This window comes from Myxine glutinosa, chromosome 9 (genome assembly GCF_964187855.1).
Source record: "Myxine glutinosa chromosome 9, kmMyxGlut1.1, whole genome shotgun sequence".
NCBI classification, from domain to species: Eukaryota; Metazoa; Chordata; class Myxini; order Myxiniformes; family Myxinidae; genus Myxine; species Myxine glutinosa.
In genome coordinates, this window is record NC_136269.1 from 66,569,196 (window position 1) to 66,590,875 (window position 21,680).

Consider the following 21,680-nt stretch of genomic DNA (forward strand, 5'->3'; position numbering starts at 1 on the left):
GTTCCAGCCCCCAAAAAACCACACCAATTTTTTTTGTTACGTGTTTTTAAATAAGAAAAATGTACTTTATAAATAACAAATAATGTATAAACAAGCACGACCTCGTATATACTGTTCATAATTAAAGAGAATGTTGTAGTGACCCATGGGTCCCCCAAGCAAGACCGGCATCAGAATCTCCTTGCTCCAGCCGGTGACGTCACCGGCGGGGATCCCCGGCGCCAGAGTGGCTGGTCACGTGACCGCCAAAGCGTCCCGCGTATGCGGGTATAATGAGCTACACCTGTGGATCACGTGACCACCGAAGCACGTCTCGCTTGAGAGGCGTGGCTTTCGGTTTCGGTTTGGGTTTTTCTTTATAAGGCAGCCCGATAAACGGGCTTTTTAGTGTTCCCGAGTTGGTTTTACGAATAAACATCTTCTCGGACAAGTTTGTGCCTTGCCATCCTTTTATCCGTATTCTGCTGGAGTCCAGACTCCTTCAATGTAAAGAAATAAACTGGTTTTATTAAGTGTTGTGGCGGACACGAAAGCACTGACGTGGTGACATCACCCCGCACACCAAGTGGGGGTGGGCCACGCCGGGGAGAGAGGCGTGGCCTCAGGATATAGACGGGGCGCGCAGCCTTGAGCAGCTTAGTGCTGCAGTTTGAATAAAGACTTGTATGAACCGCGTTGTCCGCTTGCTCCTTGCGTAAGCATTAGCGCGCGCAGCATCGCGCTACAGTGTATTTACCTTGAAGATCAGACGAAGATGCTGGCGGAGGTGGAGGAGATAACTTTTGCCCTTTTCGCCACACTTTCCTCGCTTTCACTTGCAGGGCGTTTCAATAAAAACCTGTCCAACGAGGTTTGTTTCTTCCTCCCTTTCAAAATGTTTCGAAAATTCTCCATCTCTTCATGGATAGAGGTCCGGAGCTTTGAAATAATCTTAACGCCCTTGGCTGGCGTTATAGCCTTTATCGACTCCTTCTGCTTCAAAATCGTACATATCGTAGAAGTACTACGATCGTACTGCCTCGCCAAGTTGACAACACGCACACCTCGCTCATGTTTTTCGACGATTGCGTGTTTTATATCCAAGCACATCATCCTCTTCTTCTTCTCAGTACTGCCCTTGGCACTCAATTTCTTAGGACCCATGGTTAAAACTAAGAAATTTTCCAAAATAACCAAAATGCGAAAACAAAGCAGCAGCGATATATGGCAGAGATGCTTGCACGGCAAGATAACCACGTGACCGGAACCCACCTGGTGGCGGGTGGCGTAAGCTCGTAACTCAGATCTCGGCTCGCATCTCAAAGCAAAAAACCGCCCGAGCGACGGCTCGTATCTCGGAAAACTCGTAAGTTGGTGCACTCGTAAGTCAAGGTTTCACTGTATGTATGTATATGTATGTAAATATATATATATATATATATATATATATATATATACATATATATACATACATATATATACATATATATATATATATATATATATATATATACATATATATATATATATATACATATATATACATATATATATATATATATATATATATATATACATATATATATATATATATACATATATATATATATATATATATATATATATATATATATATATATATATATACATATACATATATATATATATATATATATACATATATATATATATATATATACATATATATATACATCTAAACAGGAATCAAATTCCTGCGGGGGGCTGTGTGAAAAATTCTGACAATACGGGACTCGAACCACGGACCTCCATTGATTACGCATCAACAGCCCACTGCGCTATTGAGCCAGCCGTAATCTCCTCAGAATTTTACACATTTAACACTGCGAGCTTTATAATGGCCGATGTCTTACGTGCCTGCTCGGCAGACCCCGAATGTTAGCGTAAGTATATATATATGCGTATGTATGTGTGTATATGCAGAAGTGCATTGAAGATTAACTCAATTTTTATAAGCAGGAATCAAATTCCTGCGTGGGGCTAAGTGTGAAAAATTCTGACAATACGGGACTCGAACCACGGACCTCCATTGATTACGTGTCAACAGCCCACTGCGCTATTGAGCCAGTCGTAATCTCATGTATAACACGCAGTTATTGTTGCTACTCTTGTAGTTGGCTGTGGTTGTTGTTATTAATTTGCTTCTTCCGTGTACACATATATATATATACATACATATATATATATATATATATATATATATATATATATATATATATATATATATATACAGTGGTACCTCGGCTTACGAGTGCCCCAACGTACGAGTTTTTCGGGATACGAGCCGTCGCTCGGGCGGTTTGTTGCTTTGGGATACGAGCCGAGATCCGATGTACGAGCTCAAAAAATTTATTTTTTTGAATTTTCCGGTTGTGGCTTCCGGTTCCGGTCACGCGGTTATCTTGCCGTGAAAGCATCTCTGCTTGGATATAAAACACGCAATCGTCGAAATACATGAGCGAGGAATCTCCTTGCTCCAGCCGGTGACGTCATCGGCGGGGATCCCCGCCTCCAGAGTGGCTGGTCACGTGACCGCCAAAGCGTGTCGCGCGTGCGGGTATAATGAGCTACACCTGTGGATCACGTGACCACGGAAGCACGCCTCGCTTGAGAGGCATGGCTTTCGGTTTGCGTTTTGCTTTATAAGGCGCGATAAATGGGCTTTTGAGTGTTAGCGGTTCATGGCGGTTCATGGCGGTTGACGGTTCATGACGGTTCATGACGGTTCATGGCGTTGACGGTCAAAAACCCATTACATCAATTTTACCAGGCACTGTACAGTAAGTACAGTGGACACCAAATGCACGGTGGAAGGCTAGAAGTAGAAGATCGTCCAAGACAAGTGAGAATAAGCCATACTTTGGAGGAGATGACGTCATTCGCTGGTCCGATAACCAAAGATGTGGTATAAAAAACCAGGTGAGCTAACAATGCAGCAATGAAGGAATTCGGCCAAGGCACCGGCACACAACGACCTACCTACATCGAAAGACTCAATGCCAATGGTGACAGAAGCCAAGACGGCCGGCTTAAACACCGCCGAAAGACCACGGTGTACCAACTTACGATGCAGAACATCTTGCACTTAATATGATGACAACAGGTGCCATCCTCTGACGTACCATTACAGGTACAGGTACAGTACACGTGAGCACAGAGCAAAAGTTCACTGAAACCGAGATTAAGAAAAAAGAAAAAACACCTCGTGGTCCGTGCTCGATATCCGAGTTTCAATCTTTTCAAACACATGATGCTCTCGGTCACGGTATCTCCTGCGAGCTGCTTCTCCTTCAACCACACAAACAACAACTTCTCCATATCTTCATGGATAGAGGTCCGGAGCTTTGAAATAATCGTAACGCCCTTGGCTGGCGTTATAGCCTTTATGGACTCCTTCTGCTTCAAAATCGTACATATCGTAGAAGGAGTACGATCGTACTGCCTCGCCAAGTCGACAACACGCACACCTCACCTGGCATGCTCTTCTCCTCTGCTTAATAAAACCAGTTTATTTCTTTACATTCTCTTGTATTATGTACAGTATATACGAGGTCGTGCTTGTTTATACATTATTTGTTATTTATAAAGTACATTTTTGTTATTTAAAAGCACCTAACAAAAAAAATTGGTGTTTTTTTTTTGAGGCTGGAACGGATTAATAGCATTTCAATGCATTTGAATGGGAAAATTTGCTTTGACTTACGAGCGATTTGGCTTACGAGCTCCGTCACGGAACGGATTAAACTCGTAAGCCGAGGTACCACTGTATATATATATATATATATATATATATATATATATATATATATATATATATATATATATATATATATATATATATATATATATATATATATATATGTTGTGGATATGAGAATGGTTTTATTTTTTGTTGTTGTTGTGTAAATAGTTGTAAAAATATCGCCCTCCTTACTCCAGTGTTGTTTTAAGGTCAAAGGGCGTTCCCGTAGTTAATTCCATAAAGCATACACGAAGGACACCATATATCCATGTTCAGTAGTTATATCCTTATTATGTGTATTAGGCTAAGGATTTGTCTTCCATTAATTTGACACTCCATTGCACTGCATTAAATGAAGTAGATCCCTCCGACATGGCATCTTCCAAGTGCCAGGTTTAGCCACTTTGCTGCATTTCATCTGCCGTCCACTTTGCTGCATTTCATCTGCCGTCCACTTTGCTGCAATTACCAACTGTTCCCTCTGCGACTCCATTCGCCACGAGGTCGGCGCGGAGAAGAAGGGGGAGGAGCTGCCGACTCCTGGGCGTGCCCGCCCATCGTCATCAAGGGCGGAGCCAGAGGGCCGTGCCGACCAATCAGGGCCGAGGCGAGCTGACCGATGGGCGTGTCCTGGACACCAGCGGCTTGATCGCCTGAGGCACTATATAGAGCGCGCGCGAAAGCAAGAGAAGTTGTTGTTGGACTAAGAGTTGGACTGAGTGGGACTAAGAGTTGGACCAAGCAAGAGAGGAAGTTGTTGGACTGGGTTGGACTAAGAAAGAGAGAAAGAGTCCTGGAGTTTGTGAAAGAGGGAGAGAGAACCCGTCACGCCAGACCCCCCACCAGCAGCGTTGGCTCCACAAAGCAGCTCCGACCCGTTACCCCGCGCACACGACAGGATCGGTGGCATCGGCGGCCGTCGAGGTCCAGCCCGACGTCCCGTGAGGGATCAAGCTCCAGCCAGCTCCGTGCCTTCCTCCCCCTCCAGCCACCCACCCACCTCCTTCCAGCCAATCCACTCTGCAATTCCCCGTGTGAGTCCGTTTTGTTTGTTCTGTCCTGGGTTAAGTAAGACTGCATAGATAGATAAGCTAGCGATTTTCACTGTGTCTCTGAGTTCTTCTGTAAATTATTTTATTATCCTTCCTTCTTCCTTGGTTACTTTTGGTTGTAAATAGTAAATAAATTATATTCGTATTCCCTACTTCTGTCTTCTTCACATCCGTGTCACTTTTGTCTTTTCCATATTGAATATCTGTGGCGCGATTTTGGCCAACGTTCAGGAATCGGGTTAACTGTTAGGACCGCGGCGCCATCCGCTCGGCAAATCAACATCTTATCCGCGGGTCCGTAACAAAAAAAAAAAATATATATATATATATATATATATATACACACACACACACACATATACACACACACACACACACACACACACACACACACACACACACACACACACACACACACACACACACACACACACACACACACACACACACACACACACACACACACACACACACACATATATATATATATATATACACACACATATATATATATATTTTTCCCTGCTGCTTTAAGACGTATTACTATATATAACTAGCGGAGCCTACCCGTGGAAGTTTGTCGCTTTGCTGACGGACCAATTAGTCATTCTGTTTGCCAAAATAAACTTACCTGAAGAGTACCCCTCCAACAGTGAACTGACCACATGTAAAATGTTATCATTCATCGAATGTGTGTTTAATGGAATATCACTTTGCAAATGATGATAAAAGCACAGCCAGCTTTGCCAAAGCTCAGAGGTAAAGCTGATGCAAGACAAAATGCCGAATTAAAGAAAGTCAAAAAGAACACCAACCTCATGTCAATTACTTGGCTAACTCCAACATTTGGTTGGGCACCCTTTCCTTCAGCCGCATCATAGAGCATGAGTCTGAAGTCTGAGACTATGGCATACGAGCGCTGCCAGCCCTTTTTCACACCAGTTGGCTTGGGAATCTACAATGGGTTGAAACATGATGCAATGATGGAAAACCATGAAGTGCAATTCAGAGACAGTAAAAACCACAAAGTCGTGATCACTTAAGTGCAATAAAAACAATTAAGGTTACAAAAGGCATTTCAAAAACAATGATGTAAAATTAAAGGGTCAATCATAGATTGACGAAGGAGAGTTCATGATCAGTCATACGTGTTTATTATTGTAAATCAACAGCCTTTATGAACGCACATGAAACAAATTGCTTAAGTAAACGAGCATTCTGAGTATTGCGCTGCAATACATGTCCCCTGCCGGCAGTCTGTCGTCCGGAAAACTGTTGGGGAAATTACCAAGGGTTATTTATCCACAGGTTCTGAATCGTTCCCAATCGCTAATTACCTCAGGACGGGCTCACCTGTGATTCGCACTCGGAACTTCGATTTATACACCTTGCAGACAGGTCAGCAGAAGCACGAGAAAATAAGTTGTTGATAAAGAACCTTTCGAGTCGCTAAATATCAGTAATTTATTATATTTTCCGGTTCACGATCAATGATCGATGTGTATGTGTATATGTTGCTCGGCTTGGCTCCGCCCCTCCGGAAAGCGGGCGCTGTCGCGCTGTTGACGTTCACAAGACGAGGCTGAGAGCGCGCGGTGCGGCTTGAGGAGAACTAGAATAAACAAGAGATATCCATTTTTTAAATTTAATATTTTCGTTTAATTAACGATATCTGCCAAACCACGTGCCCTATCGCAAATTCCCAAAAGGACATTTTAGTAGATTGACACGCTGAACAGATCTGTGGTTTCCCCTCGATTGGATCAAAAATGAGGGAGGAGCTCCGTTTTAAAGGTTCATGCTTAAAAACGTCATAACTCTGAAACCATGTGACGCATGATGTCATGCTCGGTGACTTTTTTGTTCGTCATGGGCATGCGATTCTGCCTGCAAAGTTTGGCCTCGATCTGTTCAGCCGTTGCAGAGAAAAAGGGGTTTTCGTGTTTTCACGAAACACAATATGGCGGCCGAACCACGTGACCTGTGACGTCATAATTGCCATTAAAATATTCCACAGACCGAGTCCCTCCTATGGTGAAAATTTGATCTCAATCGGTCCAATTATTGCAGAGAAATTGGTATATAAAGGAAATTAAAACTTAAAATGGCACTGAGTTAAGGAGCATCAGAATTATCAGAATTCCCAAAGTTCAAAGTGCCATAACTTTGTCAAAAATGATCGAAACGTCGTGAAGTTGGAACTTGATCTGTAACTTATCATGAGGAAACCATATGCCAAGTTTGAAATCTTTAGCTTTAAGCGTTTAGAAAAAAGGTCCGGAAAACTGTTCTTTGCGTGACGGACTGACAGACTGACGGACTGACAGACTGATGGACGGAGGGACGGCGTGCAAACCTATAGTCCCCTCCGGTGTACACCGGTAGGGGACTAATAACAAGAACAGTGTCATTTTGTAATATCAGTCAATACATGTGTTTGTCTGCCCCTTGCCTTCTTGAGTGCCATCACTCTTTTACCCATGCTTCCTGTATACGACCGACACACTTAGAGGAATATTGTGCCAAATATCCTGTATTACATTCCACAGTTCTGTAACGTAAGCTGGGCTCCTTTTATTCTTCTCTGTTTCCAGGTAATCATATATGGCCTCGGTTGGGACTCATGTACGGACTCTAGGGTGGTTGGCCATTCTAACGCTTTGAGCACAACAGCTGTACACTTTTCTTCAAATATTGTTTTACTATATTGGAAATGTGGTTTAGATCATTATCTTGTTGGAAAATGAATCCTCTTCTGATTAAACGATTTGCATTAGGATCTGCATGGTGTTGCAGTATCTGCTTGTACTTCTTTTGGTTGCTTCCAATTGACTTTCATAAGATTTTCTACACTAAAAGCTGAGATACAACCCCAGACAGTCACAGAGCCTCCTCCGTGTTTACCACAGCAGCCTGCAAACATTATGTGTCGTAACTTTCTCCAGGTCTTTGGAATGTGAACTGGTGTCCCTTTGATTCAAAAAGTTCAAACTTCGATTCACCACACCAGACTACCCGATTCCATTGTTCAGTTGCCCAATCTTGGTGTTACCTTGCAAATCTCATTATTTTCACCTTATTCTGTGGGCTCAGCAGTCGTATATTTGCTGCAACTCTACAGTGGAGTCTTGCTGCAACCAGCCCTGTTCACTGTGCTGGATGGGATGTTAATGTTGAGGCCTGTTCTCATTTCATTAGCTGCTGACTTGATTTCCCTTCTATCATGCAAGCTGAGCAACTTCAAGTGCTTGCCCCGTCTTGTGGATGTTCGTCTGGGTCTTGCTGGCCTTTTCTTGCCTTGTCTTTTACCGAGCCAGTTTCTTTCAGGTGTTGCAAAATGTACTACACACCATTGCAGGAGATCTTCAGCTTTGCTGCTATTTTATTCAAAGTCGGCCTTCTTCTCGCAGAATTTGGATCTTCGCACACTGTTCTGTTGAAAGTTGCTTCCATGGCACCATTCTGAACCCACTCAGAACTTTCAAGAAAGGGAACAAAGCTAATGAAAGTTAATAATACATATTCACTAATTTGCAACTTTTATTGCGGTTTCTTGTAATTCACATTAATGTTAACTTCCTGCTTTATATTACTTTTTTTATTTTAATGTAGAAGGCTTCAGGCACGCTCGATGTAGTCCTCATCGAGGCCAGGCCTAAAAACAACATAAAGGTATCTGCAATATTGAATTGACTTTCACAGAATTTTGAATTATTATCTACCTATATTGCACACTTCTAACTTCCCACAAATGTTTAATGGGGAACAGCATCACAAAAGTGAAAATAACCCAAACTTTTGTAGAATACTGTAGATGGTTTAAAGTGGATACGATGAGAAAAACAAACGGAAAACGCCTTTGTTTCACTCAGACAACTCGACAAAACACGACCCTGCCACTAACTTGCAGCTTTTACACGCAACTGAGGCACATTGCTGAGCAATGCCGGGAACGCTCCCGCACAAAGTATGTAACCCGATAGTCAGCAAACTTTACCAATACACCAGCCAGGGCAACCAGACGCACATGCAAGCGTGCACGCATACACATACATACATATACATACATACATACATATACATACATACATACACACATACATACATACATACATGCATGCATGCATGCATACATACATACATACCAGGATTCACATCAAGGTCAAGTTATGACAAAGGAAACTCACCCGCACGTAGCCTTCAAAGGCTGTGCCAATGCCTTTTTGAGGATCAATACCATGAGGCTTGCGTGCCTGGTCAGGTGGGATGGGACACACTTGAGGAGCCTTTTCCGCACATGTCACATGAGAAGAGAACCCACACACTGCAAGTAAAGGTGTAGATGTAAATGACATTTCAAGGAACAGTTCTACAGAACAGCCATTTTGAAGGTAAAGGTTACGTAAAGAAAATAAAGAAATGCACCCAAAAGGAACTTAGTCACAGGGAATTCCATTATTCCTATCACTTAAAAGATGCCAGTAGAGATTGAATGGGGAAAAAAGGTGGTAGTGTTGGCATGTGGGCGGGGAGGGGAGAGGATTACGAAATTTCACATGCAACAGAGAACGAAAAATCCCTATTTTCTTTCAAATCAAATGAAAATGCTTTAAAATTGATTATATTTGTATGAAACCACCCTCAAACATCAGTTGAAAGTGGAACAGCATTATTATGCTAAATAAAAAGACCAGGGGTGTGGGGGTATTATTGTGTAAATAACAAAGCAGAAACTTTCCATTTAATTACGAATCTGTCTGTCTGGCCCATGTAGAATTACGAATAATGAGACATGACCACAACATTTGTAAGAAGCAGGAAACGTACATTCGCAGGCACAGCCTTGACGCATCAAGCCAACCATGAGAGAACTGCACTGGCTGCATTTTGTAGGACTTGTGAATGTTTTCACCATAAGTGAGTGAGCCTTTGGCTGTGGAAAAAATCTCAATAAATACGATGATTCAGAAACAACAAAGCACAATCATCAATAATTTCACAAATGAAATAGATTAACAAACAATTAGTTGCTTCCACTTCTGTTGCAAGGGCGATGAATGTTGCATGTCTTCCCCTATAAGGTTTTACAGACAGTTACAAAATCCAGAAGTTCATTTTTAACCTTAATATCTTATTTCCTAGCTGCAATTTAAAATAATTGTTGACCGTTTAATGGATGCTAATATAGGTTGGGTGCATGGCATGCCTTTTGACAGGGCCCTTGAAGGAAGTGCGAGTGTGGCCCATGGGTTTATGGTCACCATTCCAGTGAAGATGTGCAATTGGATAAGCCCCCTCAAGGGACAGCTTACTAACACAACTCTGGGGGAATCCACTTTGCGATAGTGTTGGCCAGCGGTTCCAAAATGGAAAATATTTATGGTATGACCGACCATAAGGGCTAAAATGCAGGAGTTCTTCTATGACCACAATCTTTGACCTTAGGGCCAAGGTACTTGTGTATCGATTTGTTTGACAGTCTTGGGTCTAAAGTACATGTCCTTAATTTTGTTATAACTGATTTTTAAAATCTTTTATTTTTCTTTGAAAACCTCGATACGCACATTCTGAGAAAGACAAGTTTCTCAACAAGACAAACAGTGAGGCAGAAACTCATTCATGGATTTATTTCCTTTCCAATTGGTAGGCTCGCATTGCCATAAAAATGGCTTCTAAAGTCTGTATAGGCTGACTGATACTCCAGGTGGCAAAATGGCAAAATAGCAGCTCCAACAACTTTTCACAGTTGATAGTTCTGTCTTTAATAAACTGCGTACTAAAGCCAGAAGTTACATTTTATTTAGCATCTTATTTCCTGGTTGCAATTCAATAACCACGGTGTATGCATGGCAGGCACCCCATTTTTGTTGGGGAAACTTGCAGCAAGGAACCTTGTGCAGCACATGAGCTCACGGCCACTATTCTAGTAGTGACCATGATGTAAAACACACACACACATGCACACACACAAACGCACGTGCACACACACACACACACACGCACAAACACACACACACACACGATGGAATGGAAACAGGAAAAACAGGGTATAAAATGTAAATAAAAAAAGTGAAAGGCTCCAATGGACAGTCATGTGATCGTATACTGTGATTTGTCGGTATGCAAGCCAGCAGAGAGAATATACAAGTACAGTATAAACATACATGCATCACCAGAGGACCTGGGTTCAATTCCTGGTCTGGGCATGTAATTTTCCCACATGTGTCAAATAATCTATAACCCTATTTGTGAATGTCTGTTTGTTCGGTTGTGCCTCATGGAGAGCCTAAGGAAGTGACTTAGAGAGGGAAGAGGGGGTCCATGGGGGTAACTTTTCATGACAAAAAACATGGATGCATCAGATTTAGACTAAAGGCATGCCCAAGGGACGTGGCTTCCTCTGACTATATAAAGCCCACTACACATACGTGAATGACTATTTATTTTCCAGGCAACGCCGGGTAACTCTGCTAGTTAGTTATAATCCTGTTTATTTATTTAATTGTGTTTCTCCCCCCCAGTGGTGTTTGTAATAGCAGACATGGATTTGTCCCCCCCCATTGGAGGAAGACCCTCTAGTGAGTAGGCTGTTGGTGCTCCTAGGGTTGACAGCAAGTGCCCCGGAAGCTGTTGGTGCTCCTAGGGTTGGCAGCGAGTGCCCCGGAAGCTGTTGGTGCTCCGAGGGTTGGCAGCGAGTGCCACGGAAGCATTGACGGAAAGAGAGTGGCAATTATATGTGTTGTAAAATTGCATCCTCAGTCAGGGTCACCCAGATAGCTCAGATGGCAGGGCACTGGTATGGTTTTCCAGAGAACCTGGGTTTGATTCCTGGTCTCGGCATGTAATTTTCCCATATATACCAATTAATTAGTTATAACCCTGTTCATTTATATATTTAACAAGAATAAATGCTAAAAAAACTAGATGATATTCATAGAATACTGTTATGTCTGGGGGTAGCGCAATATCTAGAGCCAGATAGATCTGTGTTCATAGGTAGGTATCCGACTGTCGTGATAGGGAATATACCTGTAATAAGTTCTGAGTGTTTTGGCGATTTGTCAGGTTAAGATGTATACCTGTGAACATACCAGGATGTTCGAGTGTTAAGTAGTTGGGGATTAAGAATAAGCCCCTGTGTGTCACACCTGGTCATGTCCCTTATGGCAATGCACACCTGTATACACTTAGTTAGGTCCCAAGCGCAACACTAAATATTCCCTTCCCTGACAAGGACTTCGGAAGAGAACAGGCAAAAGGAAACCAGGCCAAGACACCGCCGATGATGGCCGCCGCCAACTACACCTCTGGCAGGCCTGGGAACATCGAGTAGCACGTGCTATGACCACGCTACACGCTATCACCACGCTACGGTCCTGTGATTGGTCAGCGCGCTAAGCGCGAAACTCCAGCCAACGAGTGTGAGAGGCGCGAAGCTGGAAGGTTCGGTGGAAGTCGCTGGTTGGTAGCGCGCCAAGGCTGACGTCACCGGCAAGGTTATATCAGTGCGTGCCGAATGACATTTTGAGAGAGCACATCCGGTTCTTGTTTGCGCAGCCCTTCCTCTTGGACATCCGGCGCTTCGTCTGGCGCAGCATGCTCTCTTCGTCCTGGCAGACTGATCGTGACTGGAGATCGACCTTGTGTGGAGATCGCTGGCGGTGCTTTGGGCCGTGTGGTGCTTTTGGGACGTTGGACGCATGGTGCTCGGTGCTTTGGAGGTTGGTGCACGGGCCTCGTGAGCGGCGAGAGGCTTGGAGCGGGGCCTGGTGGCACACGAGCGGGGCCGTGTTACACTGCAAGACAACGAGACCAGATAAGACCGCACGCCACGTACACTACATAACGAACGTGTTATTTTCGTGATTCAGTCCCCTGTTTGTGTTTGAGGTCTGGTGTGTGGGATCCCAATTTAGGAGTTTTAGTTAATATCACGTTTCCCTGTCCCGTCCTTTTATTTAATAAACCCTTGTATTATTTTCTCCTTCCATTCAAAAGCTGGTGTCCGTGTCGAGTTAATTTCCTTGCAGGATCGAAGCTGCCGTCGGCGCGCTCCAGGTAAGCTTTTACCGCAGCTCCCACTTTCCTTCTTCCTCCCGTGTCCATAGTTGAGTCCGTGTTTGGCCGTCGCCACAATTAAAGCCATTTTCGGTCCATCCGCGAGCCTCTGGTATTAACCGGAGGCTACGCACGACAATAGTTACCCTGCACAGTGCACAGTCAACTTGGTGTGAGCCAACTCTTCTGTTTTTGAACATTTCTTTTTTTTTTTGATCCAATATGGCTGCCAGACCACGTGAGCGATGACATCATAAATTTATATTCTCTAAATAATTGTTGCATAGATCATGCTCAATAAATTTCAAACTAATCAGACAAAGCGTTGTCCCTGTCGAATTATGACGTCATAATTATGGCACCAATGACATCGTTAACAACACCTATTAACAACACCGAAAGTTATTTACAATGAGCCACGTTTCAATTTTTTCCATCGAGCGGTTTTGGAGATATAGAGGTGCAACGTTTTTTGTTTTTTCAAGATGGCGCCTGTAACACATGCCCTATGACGTTATGATTATCATTAAAATATTCAAAAGGAGGAGGCTCTCCTATGGTGAAAATTCCGTGTCCATCAAACCAACAGTTGCTGGGAAAAAAAAAAAAAAATGATCGCATGGATAAGTGTTGTATTCGTCGAATTACGACGTCATAACGAAGGCACCGATGACATCATCATTAACATATCTTATTCCCCATGGGGAGTCGGTGACAATGAGCCATGTCTCAATTTTTCCATGGAGTGGTTTCAGAGATATAGAGGTGTGAAGTTTTTCCAAAATGGTGCCTGTAACACGTGACCGATGACATCATAATAATCATTGAAATATTCTACAGGAGGCCCTCCTATGGTGAAAATTTTGTGTCAATCAGACCAAGAATTGCAGAGAAAAAATTCATACTGATCGAATCAAGAGTTGTACTTGTCGAATTATGACGTCATAATTAAAGTACCGATGACATCATTAACAAATCCTATTTCCCAAGCGGAGTACTTGACAATAAGCCATGTTTCATTTTTTTCCCATTGAGCAGTTTCGGAGATATAGAGGTGCAACCTTTTTTTCGATTTTTCCAAGATGGCGCCTGTACCACGTGACCTATGACGTCATAACATTCACTAAAATATTATACAGGAGGAGGCCCTCCTATGGCGAAAATTTCATGTCAATCGGACCAACGGTTGCTGAGAAAATGAATTTTTAAAATGCAGACATGGCACACACTTTACTGAAATGCAGACACGTACGTACCTGAATGCTTAACCCCGCTTTTAGCTTCGCGAGCACAGGGTAATTATTGTGGTGAATTATAGTGTGGTGAATTGTAATGTGAATAATTATAGTGTGGCTCACGAGAAGGAACTATCACATGACAAGCATATATAAATCAAAGTCTTAGCTCGTGAAGGCTACTCCATGTGGCAGATTGCATCCCAACTTCATGTTTAATCAGGTGCTGCATATGCAAGACTGAGGAGGATATGCAAAACTGTTACTGTTGACAATGGGTCGAGGAAGAAAGCCCAAACTCTCCAAAAGTGAAGTAAAATACGTCTGGGTATGTTCTCCATGTGACAGATGACGATCCAGTAGAAACGTTGCGAATGACCAAGCTTTAGGGGGAACACAAATGATCAGACCACCTCAATGCTAAATCTATCCCTTGATACCCCATAAAATAGATATGTGCCTTTTTCCGATTTGCAATTTATAAAGTGGGAAATTTTGCGATTACAAGTCGAAATCTTCTTCACGATAAATCTGTGACGTCGCACCATGAAGCTGAGCACCACTCCCGCATTGTCTACAAATAACATCAAGGAACGATTCAACTCAAACAGCGAATAATTTTCCAATTTCTACAAACATGGCGGGTCGATGCGTCCTTATTGGTTGTAGTAATATAAATTGAGATTGTTTCACGCTACACCAATGGCCGAAAGATCAGAGGGTTGACAGAAATTTGATAACGTTTGTCTGAAATACACGAGTGTGGAACAGGCCTTAAAAATACTCCATTTTGTGTTCGGAACATTTTACAGAGCACTGTTATGACACGAGAGATTGCTAAATCTTGGGGTTTTCTGCCAAGATTGAGAGAGGATGCCACCCCACTATTAAAAGGAAGAAACAACCGTTGCTCGAAACTAACACCATCTCTGCCGAGCTACCAGCATATGGACACGGGTGATTTGAGTGGTGAATCAAACACCTGTGTTGGTCTGCCGGCGACCAAACATCTCACTGGATGTGATGATTAACATCAACGCCACCTTGCCATTACGCATCTGAAGAGCTCCAAAACCCAAGCTAACAATAGCCATGACCACCCCAAAACCGCCTCCACCATTACCCCCACAACCTTCATCCGAGCTAACAATACCCACGACCAACTAACACCCTCTCTCCACTCCACCATCCCCCATCGCCCAACAATACCCACCACCATCCCACACGAACATCTGGACAAACATGATTTTAAAATTGATTTTCATTCTAAAGGAGAGGAGATGCATAGGCCTGACAAATGAGGGAGTTAACTTACACCACTCAACACCCTTCCCTCCATCCCCAATCAATCATCACCCACACCATCCCAAACCCTTTCCCTGCCCCCTCCAAAATCCCCCATCAACCATCACCCCAGCTAACAATAACCTCCACCATCCCACACTCTCCCCTTCCCATAACACCCCCCCCCCCCCCCCCCCCCACACATTAACTGTGTGCCTGGGCGGTGTAAGTGTTAAGTCCGTTATACATCGTGGCCTTGCCATATTTATTCTGGAGATAAATATAACTGATTTTGTTTATCAATTATTAGAAAATCCCTGATAAACTGTCAATTTAATGGAAAAAAAACAACCTACCAATCAGTTGTGAACATTCAACCGGCGTTTTCATCTGCATCGCTCACACAATGTTCGAAACGATACAGATCTACAATACCTCCGAAAGTGTTTCTAACACTAATTTTGTCTTCAATAGTTTCTTTTAAAATCCAACTGATCCGTTTCAACATACTGAGAACCTTCAGAGTTACTAATGACGTTGGAATCAGTATCAGAATCCGAGCTCGACATGCACTGTTTCTCTATGTAAAATGCCATTTGGATCAAGGTGAGAGCATGGTGTGACGTCCCTGTCAAAAATGGGAAATGGACAATTTCAGGCTATTTTTGACACTTTGGCAAAAATAAATAAATAAATATCAGAAAAATTACCCTTCAAATTTGACCGTGATCAATGGTTTTCAAAAAAAAAAAACATTTGCGTTTGGGTTCCCCCTTTAAAGTACAGGTGTTAACGTTTCTTGTCCCTGTGCCACACCAGCACTTGTTGCAAGGGTCCTTGCCAACAGGGGTGTCTGCCACCACCCTGTTTGGGTACTTTTTAATAGTTAATACTGTTTTAAGTTGTAGCTGACAGGATAAAAATCAACATTATAAGAGGCAATCTGACTCAGTTACAGCCTGTGAAAACAGAAGCCCCATTACAAAAATGCAGTATGAACTGCTGTACTGCTAACCAAACCATAAGTCAGTAGGCCATAAAGCCTGGTGTTTTTTTAATGGATAATGTGGCTGACTTTAGATCTTAGGGTCCTGAGTCCTAATACCAGGTGGGTTGACTCAGCCTGTCATCCTTCCGAGGTCGGCAAAATAAGTACCAGTGGACTGGTCATAGAGGGCACTGCATCAGTGGCAAAGCCGCGCCCCCAGATAGTGATGCAACCAGTCGCTATTCGATCTCTAATAAATTTGGGGCAATTCAAAGTGCCCTCAAAGCAAGAACAATTCAAAGAAAGCTCAGAAAGTTTGTCATCGATAATAGCAGCTTTTAAATCTGAGAAATTGCAGCAAATGATAAGAATGGGATCTGATCCGACACCATTCTTCACAAACCCAGTTTTGCCTGTGAACAAATCTGATTGGCTTCATGAAGAATACAAAAAACAATTCTTAGTGGTGAAAAATATGGCTGCATTTTCAGATTAATATATGATCTGTTAGCAGTAAATGGTGGACATACTTAAATTGATAACAGTTATAAAGACGTATCTTTTGGACCAAATTTTAATTGGTCTTCACGGCATACCTTGTAGCATACCTGCCTGCTGTACTGCTTGAGCATTAGCTCACCTTTCACCAAGCTCAGATGTGCTTGAGCCAGGGCAGGGATTATACACTCCAATATTATTACCAAATTATAACTACTATTATTATTATTGTTAATATTATTGTATTAATTTAAAAAATGCTTAGTTACAATATTATCATAGTTTTTGTTATTACCTCCACCACCGAAGTTGCATGGAGGTTATGTTTTCACCCATGTCTGTTTGTTTGTCTGTGAACAAGATATCTTAAAAAGTTGTGGGAATGGATTCGGACGAAAGTTGGCAGAGATGTAGCGTATGTGACAAGGAAGAATCGATTCGATTTTGGTGAAGATCTGAATATGGATTCGGATAGGATAATTATTTACTTTTTAAGTGATTCTTCACCATTGAGAGATCGGGCGAGAAGCGATAAATAACATGATATTTTAAAAAGTTGTGGACGAGTTATGACTAAACTTGAGGGATGAGTTGGTTTGGTGACAAGGACAAGCTGATTAGATTTTGGTTCAGGTCCGAACCCAGATCTGGCCTATCAGTAGGATAAAAACAAAACAAAAAAAAAAAGGCCTATCAGTAGGATACAAAACGTAAACTGTTCAGCCTGGCGGAGGGTATGTGTTCAAGCGAGTGCCGTTCTAGTTACTCCCGCCAGGGAGTAATGCATTCGATCGTGTCCGTGTGTGTCCACGTGTGTGTGTGTGTGTGTGTGTGTGTGTGTGTGTGTGTGTGTGTGTGTGTGTGTGTCCGCGTGTGTGTGTGTGTGTGTCCGCGTGTGTGTGTCCGCATGTGTGTGTGTCCGCGTGTGTGTGTGTGTGTGTGTCCGCGTGCGTGTCCACGCGTGTGTCCGCGCGTGTGTCCGCGCGTGCGTGTGAACAAGATATCTGGAAAAGTTCTGAACGGATTTGGATGAAAGTTGGTGGGATGATTGCCCTTGGGATAAGGAAGAATTGATTAGTTTTTGGTGAAGCTCAGAATATTATTCTGGATCCAGGAATTTTTTTGGGGAATTTTTTACCATTGGAAGATGGGGCTCATTTTTTTCAACATTATCTTCTATATATTCTATATTTAACATTGTGATATGAAAATAGTTTTCATATTTGTTGTAAATGTAGTTTAAACTCGTGGTTATGCGTTGGAGCGGTGTATTGTTTAGCAGCGTCATCTTCAACGTTCATTTTTTTTTAATAATAAAGACATATTCTGTCATTTTAAAAACACCAAAGTGTGTATTAAGTTTCCCCGTTTCATAAAATGTATCGGTTGATACGTATAATGCTATAAAAGTTTTTTTTTTTTGGTTTTTTTTACCTTAGAAGAGATATCAACATTTACCTTAGCGAATGTCAATCGCGGTGTCAGTATTTGATGAACTTATAAAGACTTAGGTGAGTTATAAGTGTGACCAGCATGTGCACGGGATTCTTCCCAGAAGAATGAGTGTCCGCATTAGCTTGTACGACTTAAAATGAGCGGGTTTTGTTTTCACGTTTGGGCCAGTTTTACATGTTGTATCCCTAAGGAATGAAACGAACATTTTTCCTGGCTTACAATTTTATTTGAAGTCACACATGCCTCAAAATACACTCAATTATATAGAATTGAATGCTGAATCTGAAAATGTAAATGAAATTGCCTTTCTTTTTTTTTTTAACAGCTTCTATATATATATATATATATATATATATATATATATATATATATATATATATATATATATATATATATATATATATATATATATATATATACTGTATATATATATATATATATATATATATATATATATATATATCTGTGCAGTCTGTCTTGTGTTGTCACTGAACTACTCCCTCAAACTTTTGTGAAATCGTACTATTCCAACTTGACCCACCGCAGGAGTATGCGCTCTACTGAGTGGCGTTCTAGTTAACTCTGCCACTAAAGGTGGATGGAGGTTATGTTTTCACCCCTGTCTGTTTGTTTGTGAACAAAATATCTCAAAAAGTTGTGGACGGATTCGGACGAAATTTGGCAGAGATGTAGTGCATGTCACAAGGATGAAATGTTTAGATTTTGGTGAAGATCCGGATTCGGTGTTGCAGAACTACTTTCTCACAAGTGAGAAAAGTGTTGCAGAACTACTTTCCGCACTTGTGCTGGCATTGAAAACCACTTTCCAGAATCGAGCTTGTGTTGCAGAACCACTTTTCTCACTTGTGCTGGCATTGAAAACCACTTTTTGCTTTCTCAAATTAATCTCCTTTTCATATTCTAATTTTGTAAATGTTCCCCATTGGGAGATAGGGCCAAAAACCATACATAGCAGGATATCTCAAGAGGCTAACCCCCGCTCTAGTAGGGAAAATGGCCTTTAAAATGCATGTTGTTGTTGTGTTGTAGCAGGATATCTCAAAAACTAGTGGACGGATTTGGACAAAACTTGGTGAACAGGTTGTGTGTGTGACAAGGAAGAAGAGATTTGATTTTGGTGAAGATCTGTATATGGATTCAGATATGAGAATTATTTAATTTTTTAAGTGAATCTTCACCATTGAGTAAAATGGCCTACCAGGCCAAGGGAAGTATGCTCTCTACTGAGTGTCGTTCTAGTTACCCTCGCCTGAGGATAGGGTATTGCAATTGAGTCTTTGTTTGTCCGCACAGAATAAATGATTTTCGCTGCAACCGTTGGTCCGATTGACAGGAAATTTTCACCAGAGGTGCAACTCCAACTGTAGAAATTTTAAATTATAATTATGACGTCATACGTCACGTGGTATGGCCGCCATCTTGGAAAAATCGAAAAACGTTGCACCTTTATATCTCCGAAAGCACTGAATAGAAAAAATTGAGACATGGCTCAAACTCTCCATGGAGAAAAAATATGTTGACGTCATAGATGCCTCCATTATGACGTCGTAATTCGACAAGTACAAAACTTCATCCGATCAAGATGAAATTTCTTGAGCATCATCTGGGGATAAATTGGTGGAGAAAAAATAAATAACGACATTATCGGTCACGTGGTTCGGCCGCCATATTTGTTTTAGCACAAAAGCCTTAAAAGAAAAAACTGAAAACATTTCCTGGCATGGGTCTGCAATCCCCGATTGCTCTTTCTTGTTTATTTTTTAATTAGAATACCATCCTGTGGAAGGACCGGATAAAGCTGCTCTATAAACCTTAACATGGCGTGCAATGAAAATGTGGGAATTCTATTTTGTAGTTAATTGCACCAATCAAATCAGGTTATGATGATCATACAAAAAACATGCCTCACACACACAACTTGCTCATTTGTAGAACAAAGAAACTATTTATTGGAGTGTGGTGTCACTTTGGCCATGTCTGCTTGGAACTGCAAATGGAATTTGAAGAAAATAATTAAACACATCGAGAATAAAGGAATAAAAAGGAATGCAAGTAGTGTATATATTGTTGCGAATATGGAATTTGGCCTCCATATCCGCTTGTAAATATTCCCCTATTTTCTCCAATACTCCCCAACTTTCCCCAATCCCCCATTCCCTAGTCCCATTGCATGTAAACAACAATCAGTAGAGCCGACCTTCCCCTTATTCCCCCATTAAATGTCGTGCCCAGGTCCACCGCACCACACGTAGACAACTTTCGGACATCTTCCTAGTTATTCTTAATCTATGTCAGTTAAGGCCTCGTTTCCATTAATTATGACTCTTCGTTGCACCAGAATGTGATTATATGGCATCAGTAGTGAGTTTAGGACCTTTCCCATACCTCCTCCCATCTTCTTCCCCAAACAACAACAATAACAACAACTACAACAACAATTACAACAACAACAGAGGAGATGGCGGCGGAGCGGGGGAGGATGCGTCCTCACACCGGCTCGATTAGCGCCATAGACCATGCGCTCCACGGGGTTACCACGAAGGGGCTCCTTGTCAGCTCCTCGTCAAGGGCGGAGCCTGGTAAACCCCCCGCACGCACCCAATGAGAAGCAACGTGCCGATTCCACGAGGCGGAGCTAACGAGCCGAGGGCGTGTCACTCCCCGCCGGATATACGCGGCCCCGCACCGGATGTGACGTCAGATGCGCCCCCAGCTTGAGACGACAAGACGCCACCTCGAGCGCTGTGAAACCTCCTGCATCTACTGGACCGTACAGTACCCTGTCCTTGAGCCAAGAGTGCACCTTGAGCCATCGATTCTGCCTTTCCTAGCCATCAATCCCCGGGTGAGTCAGCCTTGTCCCGTTTATCTGTCGTCTGTTGGGAATAATATAAGATTGTGTCTAAGTGCTTGTCTTTCTATGCTGTCCCTCTTGTAGTTGTAATCTAACCTTCCGCCTTAATATAACCTCCTCCGGAGGTCTTGAGAACTGAACCCCTGGTGTCGTATTGTGTTATTGTGATCCAGCCGGGTGTCTTCTTTTTCTTATTGAGTCAGCATCGCGCGACTTCGTCAACGTCGAGTATAGTCGGGTAATTTGTGCGGACACGACGGCCATTCCGCTCGGCCCACTTTAACATCAAAGTCGTGTCTGTAACAATATGTTACTTCTGGGACACTCTCATTTTCCCATTAACTTACATGTTAATTTTCCTCTTAACCTCATTGCCCATTAACACCTCTATTTCTCCCACCCTAATCTTTATGAACCTTTTGTCTATAGTACCTATCCTTAATGTTGTTCATTAGACCACTCAAACACTACAAAT

The 21,680-nt window shown here is 42.3% G+C and overlaps 1 protein-coding gene across 2 annotated transcripts in view; it reads right to left on the minus strand.

Annotated features, from left to right (window-relative positions):
• The window catches only part of LOC137435358 (serine/threonine-protein kinase MRCK alpha), a 318,221-nt gene that overhangs the window by 60,738 nt on the left and 235,803 nt on the right, over nt 1-21,680 (minus strand). For both annotated transcript variants that reach the window (XM_068129069.2, XM_068129068.2), the window contains 3 exons: nt 9,640-9,745; nt 9,000-9,136; nt 5,628-5,767 (listed from right to left, as the gene is read on the minus strand). In XM_068129069.2, the coding sequence (XP_067985170.1) occupies nt 5,628-5,767; nt 9,000-9,136; nt 9,640-9,745 (383 nt within the window). The remainder of the gene's footprint in view (nt 1-5,627; nt 5,768-8,999; nt 9,137-9,639; nt 9,746-21,680) is intronic.